This window comes from Phalacrocorax carbo, chromosome 4, assembly GCF_963921805.1.
Source record: "Phalacrocorax carbo chromosome 4, bPhaCar2.1, whole genome shotgun sequence".
Taxonomy (NCBI): domain Eukaryota; kingdom Metazoa; phylum Chordata; class Aves; order Suliformes; family Phalacrocoracidae; genus Phalacrocorax; species Phalacrocorax carbo.
In genome coordinates, this window is record NC_087516.1 from 69520985 (window position 1) to 69534038 (window position 13054).

The window sequence follows — 13054 nt, forward strand, 5'->3', positions numbered from 1 at the left end:
CTCCTCTAGCCACAACCACCAGACAGACCGGATGAGTTACTTAAGAATGGCTTTGGTCGATCAGCCCAGAGATGCACAAATCTCAGTTTCCTGACTCAGAGAAGCTATCAATGACACTTGCTCTTGTTGTGTCCCCATCTTGGGGAAGAGTACTGTAATAAAATATTTTAAGATATCTTCTCTTGATGTCATACTTACTATCTGCAAACACCAAACAGGATTTCCCTATGGATTTCACATTAATACATCATTATCTATACAGACATTAGGCCTTTCACACCTGCTCACCTCTTAACTGAAAATTCTCTTGTGCTCAAAACTCATCCCTCATGAGGATGAGTTAACCATCACTTCATCTTTGTGGTTTTCTATATGCCCTTTCAGGAATCCAAACAACCATCTTAAAACTCAGTGCTTGGTTCTGTTCACTGCATGGCCCCAGATGTTGTGCAAAAAAGAAACCATCATTCCTCATGTTATAGCTTAGCTCCTTTCTCACGTACCATGAAATTGCTAGTATTTTTTTTTTTAACTTTGTGTCTCATCCCTTTCTATTCATGCCGAAAGAACATTATTCAAGGGCATTTTCCTTTTATTTTCCAAGACTGAGTCTCTCTATTAGATTTACATATGTTAAAACCGTTTCTCCCAGGTCACTGGAGACATTGTGCAACAAGTGAAAGACATGTCATGGTACATCACAGGGACTATAAAGTGCTCTCCCTTATGCCTCCACACTCTGGTATGTCTGTGAAAATTGCTTCACTGTCACTATGCATGCCAGGCCTTCTTCCTTGTCTCAAAATGTTTTTTCTGTTCATTGGCTGAAATAAAGGTGAGTCTTGCAAGACACTAATATTTTATTTCTAAAGAATCCTCTAAAGCATATTAATGTTCCAAAGTCTGCTACTCCATCCCACGAACACTGCAAGTGTTACAGGAACACGCTTGTGTTCACTGTGCTGTTAACCCAGAATCAGTCCTTAAGGAACCTTCAAAATGTATACTTCCTGTGGTGATCAGCCTTGAGTTAATAATATTGTCACCTGCCCCTTTCTTTACTGTTTTGCTGAGTGCTTCCAAAGACCAGTTTTTACTGACATTTTAAGGGGTCTGGAAAATAAAATACTTGATGCTTCCGCACGCCAAGAATAATGCTTCCCAAATACTGCCTGGGATTTCACTGCTCAAACAGAAAAGCAGTACTTATAGTTAATATGCTATTTTTACTAGCTGCTTCGTCATTTTTTTCCTCTTACCTGTAATTATAATACTTTCTCTTTTAAAAAATATTATTCTAGTAACTCTATTGCTATATGCATGTATATGCAGGAAAGGAAACATGGCTAATCAATTTAGATCAGTAAAATTATGAACAAACTTTTTTGAGTTGGTTTTACTTTTAATAACCAAGTGTAACAGGATTAACCATAATACTGATTTATTTGCTTCTGATGATGAATTATTGATGAAATTTGAGACCTCTGAATCCCAAGTGATCTGCACTGCACAGAAGCAAACTATTATCTTCCAGACTCCCAAAGCACAACACATACTGCATCTGTAAGAACAATCAAGCTTGCCTAGCCATGAAAACCCTTCATGTACTGCTGTTCTTTGCAATTCAGATTAAGCAAGAACTAAATTAGAGAATGGTAAAAAGGCTTTAAGTCAGTAGGTCTTATTCCTTTGCACTAAGTTGGTTGAGCCCAAGAGAATACAAAAAAAAGAATGCACAGTTGCCACATGTCTTCCCCACCTCCCTTTTTTTTTTTTTTTAAAAAAATTGGAGATCACAGTCTCCACAGCAATGGGGTCAAACTCCATCCCAGCTACACTGGTGGAAGTCTGGATTAACAGCAAGTGGAATGCAGACAGATAAAAACAGGGAACAAAAAGAATGAGCAGGCAGACTGACCAAAATAGCACTTCCAGGCTGCACTGAAGGCCAGCCAGCCAAGTGGGCTCTGCTCGAAAGAGTGATGAAATTAGTAAAGAGAGTTTTTTCAATTATTGCACCCTCCAATTAATATTTTCTATCTAAAAAGAATGCCTTTACATTTTCTATTGTACGCACAAATTAGATGGCAATTTTGAAGAAAACTGACTAGCAGTGTTGTTCCTTACTAGGACCACCAAACATTAAGTGGAATAAAGACAGCTACACCCAGAGCTTACAGACTTTGCATCATTAAATGCTCCCTATTGTATTTGCCCTTGCACGATCACACCATTTTATCTGTAATTCCACATTATCAAACCAATTCATTCACATCAAGCAAAAGGTAAAAATCCTATTACTGAAATATCTTCAAGTTCTTTCTGAAAAAAGCTAAAAAACGAACAGAAAAGTACTATTAGTGACCTATTTTTAGATTCTTTGTATTTTAAAGGAGCTGCTGTGTGCCAGCTCTGCATGACCTGCCAACTTTTTTCCTCCCCTTAAAATCTAAACAAACTTAGCTAGTAGATTCTCTTTGTAGTATAAACTATGTAGATCTACACACATGTAGCACTCAGCAGGATTACTGAAGCTCAGTTTAACTTTTCTCCTTACAAATACACATATAGATTGCTATTAAAAAACCAACACAGCATAATAGTCCTTACCAATGTCCTGAGTGTCTTGGTTGCTCTGCCTGGTTCTCATCTGTAGTTGGAACTTATGCTGGGAAGAGCAGAGATGCAAAAGGTACTGGCAAGTCTTACTGTTGTCAGTCTGAAATGCATGCTTGATACCATCTGACGTGTTCTGCAAAGTTATTTTCTTCTTCTACACAATGGAGAAAGAAAAAAAGTCAAAGACAATGATTTCTTTTAGCCTACAAAAAGTTTTGTATTTGCTTGTGCAGTTACAACATTCAAGCTTTTCTGATGCAAAATGCAATGATGGGAGAGACTTTGGTTAAAATAGGTTGAAAGTAATTTGAGATTTACAAAGCAGCATTTTAAAGCTACTTCTGGGCTAGCTGAGATGGTACTTTAATATTATTTAATCCATCTCTCTTACTGTCAGTGCTGACTAATGACAACCAGTACTATTACATTTTACAGGATGGGGTTTACAGAAGTGGCCAAGGAAGTCACAAGGGGTGCCGCTGTTCAAGGGAAAAAGAACTAGATGCCCATCTAGTTATTGAATCTATCAGTTAACGTTCCAGGTCTTAAATTTATCTTTAGTAATTTTTAAACTTCAATTTACCATTTCTACTTAAAATCATATCACAGATGGAATGGGCTGTAGCTTTTCAATAAGGTAGCAGACAGAGTTTGAAGTACTGTTTTCAATACCTCTATAAAGGTAAGCATTTGAAGCTCAGCACCTCATTAAAAACTGACACATGACCACCAGGTTATGGTGTACCCACCAGAACTGGCTGGTATTATCCAGATCAAGTGTCAGCCCGTCATTCATTACTGTTCAACTTAACTACCCTTGGAAATGTAACAACTTAAAAGCAACACAGGTGCATCTCCTAGTTACAGTGAATACTGTAATTCGCCAGTATCCACTCCTCTAACACAGGATTCTCACTCTGGTCTTCCTTCACTACCCATGCCCCATACAGCAGCATGGACAGATTGCCCAGAAATGCAGTAAATGGGCAGAGCTTCTCCTCATGCTAAAGGACGCCCTTGATCTATCTTCATAATAGCTCTTTCCTCTGAAGGTAGGGAAGCCACAGTTCACATCAATACAGATTTGCCAAAACACAGGTGCTAAACTCTCTTCTGAGGCTGGAACCTCAGGAGCATAGAATGCAAGCTAATAAAAAGAAGAAAAAAGTATCTTTAAAACATCAAAACTCCTATTTCAATCCAATGATACAACACAGCTCAGCTACACAAAATGTAGTCAGATTGCACTGCAGAAAAGCAGCTTAATTTGCAAAAATAACAAAGACACAAACCCAGTATCTGGAGATAGAAATATAGACATGTACACACAGATACAAGAAAAGAGCCCAACTTACACTAAAGGATATTTTCTTTGTCTCTCTCCATGGGAAGCGTAGTACAGGTGTGCGGGCACCATTGTGAACTTCAAAAATAACAACTCCTTTGGAGCACACTCCCAGAAGGATACCTGTTTGGGATCTCTTCTCAGGCAACACATGATGAAGATGAACCCCATATTCCGTGAGCCTCTGACACAACTGTAGAGATCAATGTAATGAAACTTCTAAGAATATGAAGTTAATGCTATTAGATGTTTTTTACACCTCTACATAAATATTATACCTCTATATAAATATTTTAATATATGCATATACACATATATATGGATTTTAGAAAAAAAGATTCCCTTCTGTCTGGTAATTCCACTTATGCTTTTTACAGATGTTACAACAGTGGCACATCAGCTGCTCTAGAGGGTTATAAGTCTTGCTAGTATCTCCTGACCTGCAAACACAATAGAAAATGAACCCAGCATTTATTAAAATCAAACAATGAAAAGATTAATCAAGAATGCTTGTGAGTAAATCAAACTTGCACAAACCAATTGTTGGCAACAAACTAACTAGCCAGATGCACTTGTTATTGACACATTTCTCAAACACAGAATTAGATTAATACTGCAATTCTGTGACCACATTAAGGCACCATAACTGCCAAAAGACATGGTTTCATCATTTCGCACTCACAGTCATTAATTATTAATTCCTGCTGCCTCTTCAGTACCAGCGTAAGGGATTGATGTACAAATCAAACAAGGGAACCTAACTGTTCTCCTTACCCCACCCCCAGTCAGGCTAGGTTTACCTACGATCAAGTCCCCTACACTTGTTTTCTGTGGTTAAGCAACAAGAACACTTCTGCCAAATGAGCAACAGCCTTAGAAGATGTGAAGTCAGCTGAGTGCCTCTTCCATCACCTTCTCAAAGAGACTGTGGAACTACAGTGCAACTGTGGAATTACAGTTTAATCATTACCCAGTGTCTCAGTAGCAAACCATCACCCCGCTGAACTCCTTTGCAGCCAATGTATCAAGGCAGGACCTGCTCATTATGTCATGAGCAATGGCAGCAAAAGCATAATTGTATTTCTTAATGGGTCTTTTTAGAATAAACCAAATATATATGTGATTATAGTTTTCCCTATCATCTTACATAGTACCTGCACAAGAAAGTCTGCTTGGTAATGCTTCTGGCTTCCTTCATACCAAGTACCATAAACAGAATTAGCTGTAACAAAACTTTTAATATTTTTTTTCCTCAACAGAAAGAACAAAGGAGGTAGGGAGTGCAGGGTGTGCTGCCTCATAATCATAGCTTTTAACTAGTTTGAGCTAAAGCAGGAAGACTACTGATGGGGGGTGGGGGGTGGGGGGAAGAGAAGGGCTTCCTTTCCATCTGTTACGATTTCTTTCCACATGTAACTGTCTTTTGAGAAGATCTTTTCAGCTTTCTTTCTTTTGGTGTTATTCAGAACTTGGGCTGTTTTCCTGTGCTTTCACTTGAAGTCCATGCACCCATACTCCCACAAGGAATTTCTTAAGTCACAGATTAAGTCACTTACCTTCAAAAATTCTAACTCTGTCTCTTTTTCAGATGCACCCACATAAGTGCTATGCAACTTTGGCAGCTCTTCCTTGATGTAGGACAGATCTAGTTTCTCCATCACTCTAGCTGGAACATAGTGTTCTACTCTGAAATATGACATGCCATGCACCTACAACACAAAACATTTTTGTGACAGCATCTCCACATGAACAAAGCATAAACATTTGTTTTACAGAGAATTGTACATTACAGCTGAGTAAGGGAAGGTTTCAGAATCTCAACCCTGACCCAGAGTTTAATTTCACATATGGTTTCTTCTTATTCAAGCCTGACTACTTCCACAGAAGAGAGAGGGTTCAACACTCAGATCTTGAACTAGATTCTGCAACAGCCCTGTGTTAGACTAAAATAAGACTTGTCCACAGCAAAAATTGCCAGCAGCATATCAGCTGGGCTTTCAAGTCCAGGGCAGAGATATGAAGCATTTGTGGCAGCTCACAGCCCAATCTTTAATTAAGCAGCAAGAACACAATTTCTCAAAAGGCAAAACTGATGATGTACCTCTGCCTGGTAATCTCCATACTCAGCTTGGAGAGCTAGGGATGCTAGTAATAAAGATGTCTCATCATCACAGTGCATCCTGTCTTCCAGGATGTCCTTCCGCAACTGTAGATAATACTGGTGACAGGTCAGCGTATGCCTAGAACAGGAAAACAAAACAAAAACCACAAAAACCCCCACACTGTCTTTGGTACTCTTCCTGTTATAGCAAATACCCAGTATTTGATTGATATCCAATTTCTGTTCATAAATTAAGAGGTTAAAAAAATTTTCATACACTTACTGTATAAGACTGACATCATCCACAAAAAACTTTATGCGAAAAAACAGACTGAAGTTGACAGGGGACTTGTTCTTTTTCTTTGGTTCTTCTTTCCATCCTTCTGGAGCGACTTTACTTAGCTTTAGGTCAGGATCAACGAAGAAAAATTCATTGTCTGCCATGAGTGTTAAAGGGAAGCACATGAGTAAAAACATTAAAACCAAATATTTTCTCCAGCTGGAGGATTAAGACCAGATTTACAATTCTGTAATTTGGTTTTGAACAGTAAGGTTTTCTGTTGACTAGCAATGGCTTATAAGCACAGTAGCCATTAATCTGAACACCAAGTAAGGGTAGAAGAAATAACTTTATAGTTATTACAAGGGGGGGCAGCAGCACAGGGAGCAGGGCTTAGGAAAAAAGTTACCTTCTGTGATAGCTACAAGATAGGAGCTAGGGTTTCTTTAAAATTTCAAGTTTCTTAGCCCACAGGAAATCCAAAATCCATCATTCCTTTCCTCCCTTACTACTTCTGTCCCATTTACATTTCTGCAAAATGTTTTCAAGGCTTTCTAAATTGTCAAGAGCACCAGGAGCCTGCCATGGATAGAGTAAGCTCTTGGGCTGCTGAGGGCTTGCATCTCATGCCAACATTCTGAGCGCTACAGTTCTGCAACAGCCTGTGAGATATGCCAACAGGACTCTTGGATCTGAACATGTTAGTTCTGCCACAATGATCTTCTACCCAGTGGAAGGAAAAAAAAAAGTCCAATTTCTGATCTGTTGTAATAGTGAAAAACTAACAGCTCAGGAGCAAGTACTTTTTTCTTAAGGCAACTCCTCCATACAAGGGGCCCTCCCATGCATCCCAATGGGTCTGCCTCCACAAGAGGCTGCAACATTGCCTAGATTGCATTAACAGAACCCAAAGCTCTTTCATGTCCTCTGAGGGGTACTAATGAATATAACAAAGAGCAGGGAAGAAAACTTAGCAACCAAAGGGAAAAGGCTGCCCAAGATGAGCTGTCATTACTCAGGCAAACATAAAATTTCATTGTGCGAAGTTGTTCTTCACTGAGGAATGTATTTTGCCTCAATACAAGAGAGTGTAACTCAAAATAAACACTGTAGATGCCAGGCAGTCTCCGCTTATCTTTTTTCAACACCATGTAGGTAATTCTTCTTATTCTGTACCTGTCAACTACATTGAATGATTATTCTCACCTCTTAAAGTGGCCAGTCCAAACAAGTGATGTTCCACCAAGCCAATATGAGCAACAACCATATCAAAGACATCTTTACATATTGTTTTAGTATCACAGGTCAGCTCCAGCTTCTGCCCACTTAGAAGCATCACATTTACTTTTCGTCTGGTGTCATCATTCTTCCCTTTCTTAGTCTGCATTTTGTGAAATAAAATATCCCAACATTCACACTTGTGATAAAAGCACGTTTCTTGGTTTAACAACTCCCCTGCCACTGATTGATGAATAGCCCCTTTCATACCAAGATCGACTTCGGTAGATCCAAGGAGATGAATGGCTCAATCGTCATTTTCACAAACTCAGGGCCAAAGAAATTCTGCAAATCACAAGAATATGAATTAAACCTGTGTAGCTGAAACAGACTACGGCACAGTTATCTCCTGCCCTGCGAATACCAAAGAGGAACTAAATGCCAAAACCAGAAAATTGTACTGAATTCCTCCCATGAGCTGGTAAGTCTTAAGAACCTGATTTTGCCAGCATGCAGACCACTTGCAAGCTACAGTGTTGGTGACATTACTACTCTGCATATTTTAATTCCTTTGCTGGCCAAAAAGCAAATGCTGTAGTATTATTTGTCTTCTTTTAAAATACAGGGTGTGGGTTCCATATTGAGACCATCTGGGCTTATCTCAGTAAGGAACTGCCTGACATTACTAACATTTTCTGCACTGGTGGCAATTTTGCCTTGACAAATCTCTGCCTGTGACACAGAAGTCTCATCTCCTGAAGACTGAAACGTTTCACCCTAATTCTGTCTGCTGGGTTCAAATAGAGATCCCGGCCAATTTCTGTCTGCCTGTAAACAAATAAATGTTCTACTAATTCCCCCTGTAAGTTATAGGAGGTTACCTGTCCAAACTGTTAAAGGAAGTCCCCGGCACAAACCCCACTTCAATACCACATTAAAAATTAGCTCAAGATTCATCTTTTGAGCTAAAACCTTCATTGGCTACAGCCTACTGCCTACTGTGTACTGTATGTAACACACCTACATGGAAACCTCTTAAGGGCCAGGTAGGAACCAACCTGGCTAGTTAAAGCCTACATGAACTAACTGGTCAGAATGCTATGCACTGGAGACAGATACAGGAACAATTACCCTGGATTAGGACAGCAAATTCACCTGAGTCTTGTTTTAAGTTTTCCCACCCTTAAAAAAAAAATACAATTCACTGAAAGCAGCAGATGGCATCAAACCATCAACTCTGCTAAAGATCAGCCACTCCATTTACCTGTACTTGTCTCCTTTCTCTATAAACATATATTTCATCCACATAGCAAGATAGCTGGGAACAGAAAGGGGAGTTTGCACAGTGATTAAGGATGAACCCAAAGGAATCCTATCTGCCTTTCTTTACCTTCCCAACTTCTTAATTTAATAACCTTTGATGCTGGTGGGACACATCCACATTCCACTAAGAAATAAATGCCAATCAAGTGGTTGAAAACTCCACAGAATACAGGAAAAAACTACACCTCACCTTTGTCAGGATGCTATATTGTTTAACTGATGCAATCTTTAGTCAAGGCTTGCTGTATGTTTTAGCATCTCTTGATACTGCTTTAGGCTACGTAGCTGTTAATGCCACAAAACCTCAGAAGTTTATCCTGTGAGAGAGGTCTTTCCTATCAGGGCAACACCAAACACCTAGTATTGGATCTGTTGATGACTGTTTATTACAGGACCCAAGTTATGAATCCTGCATATTACAAGTTTCAGTCAAGAAACTGCTCTGTTTCGATGAAAATAAGAGTTCACCCATGATCAGGGCATTACCCTCAGTTTTCTTTGTGTCATGGCTGTTTCCAGAGCTATTTCTCTCAGCGGATCTCTGGTGACGTCAAGCATTGAGGACCTAATTGCATCTCCTGGGTAGAGGTTAGGTCGGGACTGCCTAAGAGCCATTCTAGCTTGAAGTTGCATCATTTCTTCTTCCTGACGCTTCAGCATCACTTCTTGGCTTATTAGATTGCCTTCAAATGGTGCTTCATGTTGCCTACAGTATAGTCAGAGGGGATAGGAGACCTTAGTAGGTATGCTTAAGACATTCTGCCACTTTAAACACTTACGTAAGTGGAAACCCAGAACACACAAACTAGTTATCAAATACTACATTAAACACATTTACTCAGCAGCCAGGAGGTTAGCACTCTACAGCAATCCATCCATATAGAAAATAAGCAAACATGCCAAGTTTCTACAGCTGCCTGTCATTTATTTAAATGAAAATAAAGGCTCAGCTGCAGTCTGAAAAATACCTGACACTACAAACCCACTGAACCAGTGAACACACAGGAGGAAGTAAAACATTCATGCTTTGAAGATACCTTAATTTCTCTGTTCAAGCAGGGACTATGAAAAAGGCATGCTTGAAAACATGCCATTAAAGGAGAAAATAAAATAGCAGCATACTTTATATAAGTAAATATTGCTCCAATCACTTTCTCTGTAGCAATTCTTTACAAGCTCTTTGCACAGCACTGTTACCTCTTCCCTGATTTTTCCTGAGCAGTAGTATAGCTTAAAATATTTATATAAATATTTTATATGTATCAACATCCTCTACACTACATTATTCTAAATACCACACTCTAATGTTTTCATCCTCTTATTTTGCTGGGGGGAAAAAAAACCCTTTTAAATTCCTAAGAATGGTTTGGTTGATACACAGCCACTGCAACAGTTTAGCATTTTAATTAATAATCCAAAGGAAAATGAGAAGGGTAAAAAAAACCAAAAACACCTAACAAAAACCCCACAAACAAAAAACCCCGTCTGTATTTCTGAAAAACACAGCAACTAGTTCTTTTATCAGCAGGTATGGATCCCAAATGTCCTACCAATTTTATTCTCTGTGGAAGGAAAGAAATCCATGTCCCATTCTGGATGAACAAAAGCCATCTTTCATTTGAAAATCAGGAGATTAGGAAATGTGAAGAAAGAAGAAATACAGGAAAAATAAAACCAATTTCCACTCCCCTCCCTCTTTCCCATGCTTATAGAAAAACACCTTTAAACTTCAAACTAAATATAAACCAATCAAGGCTTCTTTAGAAATCCTAAAACAAGAAAATCAGTGTTCTCCCTCCGTTAACATAACTATACAGAGGCATTTTTTAAAACACAAATGGACAGGAGAAACTAAAAAGACTTTCATCCACCAAAACACACCTTCAGCAATTCCAACCCAAGTGTTAGTTTAGATGGTACGCTAGAGTAATGAGCAAAGTGTTTTGAAGCCTGTATATCATTGCACTGAAGTTTAGGAATACAGATAAATGTAGAGTAAGTCCTGCACTGACACTGACACACAGCCCTTTTACTACAAAGGGAATCTTCAGACTTTTAAAGACATCAAATTTACATTCCTACTTAAAGATATGTTTGGTGAATGACAAATCAGTTAATAAACGAAGAGAAAATGCACTTGTCCAGACAGTACAGTTGTCTATGCTAATTGGTGGACATGATTTCAAAATTTTTTTTCATCTTTTTACAGTAAAGTTTCTAATGAATGCCAATAGTGGGAACAGTGCACCACATCCTCTTTTTTTTAAACACTGAAATTTCATTGGTTAGCATACAAAACCAGCATAAAAATGAGAAGAGTTATGTTATCCTGAGAGCTGAAACAATAAAATGCCACTAATGCGCCAAAAACCGAGCAAAACAATACTGAAGTTCCTCAAATGGAATTTCAGGGAAGATATAGGGTAGTTACAGAAAAATGTATTAATGTAAGCCCATTATCCTTTCCATTGTGCAGGGCTTTCATAGCATTGCTTCACTTTTCCTGCCTCTGTCCCATTCTGCAACAGACTTAATAATTAATGTGCACCTAAAAGGACAAAGTAATGAGTAAAGGCCTCGGACCTGCAAAGACTTGTGCACATGCTTAACTTTTCACCAAGAGGAAGCTTATTAAGACCGACGTATGTGGGAATATTCACAATGAACTAAGTTAAATACACCCACGAGCACCCTTCAGATCAAGGTCTAAGGATGGGCTCTTAAATAAAACAAAAACAAACACTTTCTGAACATAAATATCTATGAATTATCAAAGACAGTATGAAAAAGATAGACATGTTCCAACTGGTTGTATCTGAAAACACTTGCTAATGTGAAAACCCCTACCGCAGAAAAAAATTTGTTTTGCCTTTTTTAATAACATACAGCTCTGTGCAATAGAAGCAATCATAAGTTACTGTGTAAAGTATTATCATTACATTGGTTTATCATCTTTGTTGACATATATTAGCTTCTCTGAAAATTGGGGTGGGTGTGGGGTATCAGGGGAGGAAGCTCAAAAACCTAATAGTTTAAAAACTTTAACTTAGTATATAAGCACTATCACCAATCAGAAATCAGCATGCTTCAGCATCCTGGGTAAGTCTGTAACTAAGACTGTAAGTAATATTGGCTTGGTCAGACTGTTAATTTTCTATGGAGGGTATCAGCATGGTTCACTCTTTAGGTTGCAAGACAAGGAATGCATCTCTCATTCTACAGAAGAGGAGATGCTGTTGACAGATACAGGTAGAGCTCTTCCATGAAGTTCAGAATATGCAAGTATTACTAGTCCAACAAAAAAAATCCAAATTACATTCCTAACAGATAACAACATAAAAGTATGTTTCCTATGGTACTTCATCAAACAAGTACTTGGCTGCCCCCTCTCTTTTTTCATCAATGTCTGACTGCAAACCAGAATCTCAGTTACTTATTAACCTGAAGATTGGTAGGTGAGCAGTCACCTGGAAGGGTGACTCCTATTAAAAGAGAGAAGCGAATTAGCTCCTCACCTACGGTACTTACCAAGAAATTAGCAGATATTGGATCAGAGAAGGAAGTTGGAGGAAGGGAAGCAGGTAGGCATTCTCTAATGATTAGTGCAGTGGAAAGGTCAGGAATAGACTGAGAAAGATGGATGCCTTCTAGTAGGGTAGGAAGGCTATGGAGATGGAATCTAGTGGAAGGAAAATGCAACAGAAGGAAGAGATCCATGTCAGCTGCTGCTCCTAGAGAGAAAAAGGAAGAAATAGTAAAGGAAGAAATAGTAAAGGAAGAAATAGTAAAGGAAGAAAAAGAAAAAAAAAAGGATAAAAACAAGGAATACAAGCAAAGAGGAACCACAGTCACAAGTATCCATTGCCATGAGGAAAGCATTCCAAGATGTTTAAAGGATAACAGTCACAGACCATGAGAAGGGTTTGAGTGTACTCTGAGCATACTACTGAAAAATCTATGGCTTCTACTTAGTTTAAGAGCAGGCCAGCCCACCCAAACAGAGCAAGTCATGCTGGCTGATAACTCTGAACAGCTTCACTGTTTTTTTTAATATTGGCAGCAGACTTACTCAAAACCAAATCCCCCTATTTGATTTACAACTCAATCTTACAATGATAATTCTGTGGATAATTAAGCAGACTGCCTCTAAGGACATGCCACAGGAGCA

General features: G+C 38.7%; 1 protein-coding gene across 3 annotated transcripts in view; it reads right to left on the bottom strand.

The window, feature by feature from the left end:
- The window catches only part of PTPN13 (protein tyrosine phosphatase non-receptor type 13), a 129265-nt gene that overhangs the window by 38748 nt on the left and 77463 nt on the right, over window positions 1-13054 (bottom strand). For all 3 annotated transcript variants that reach the window (XM_064450379.1, XM_064450378.1, XM_064450377.1), the window contains 8 exons: window positions 9373-9592; window positions 7834-7908; window positions 7552-7726; window positions 6349-6502; window positions 6066-6204; window positions 5521-5673; window positions 3975-4157; window positions 2611-2773 (listed from right to left, as the gene is read on the bottom strand). In XM_064450379.1, coding sequence (XP_064306449.1) covers window positions 2611-2773; window positions 3975-4157; window positions 5521-5673; window positions 6066-6204; window positions 6349-6502; window positions 7552-7726; window positions 7834-7908; window positions 9373-9592 — 1262 coding nt within the window. The remainder of the gene's footprint in view (window positions 1-2610; window positions 2774-3974; window positions 4158-5520; window positions 5674-6065; window positions 6205-6348; window positions 6503-7551; window positions 7727-7833; window positions 7909-9372; window positions 9593-13054) is intronic.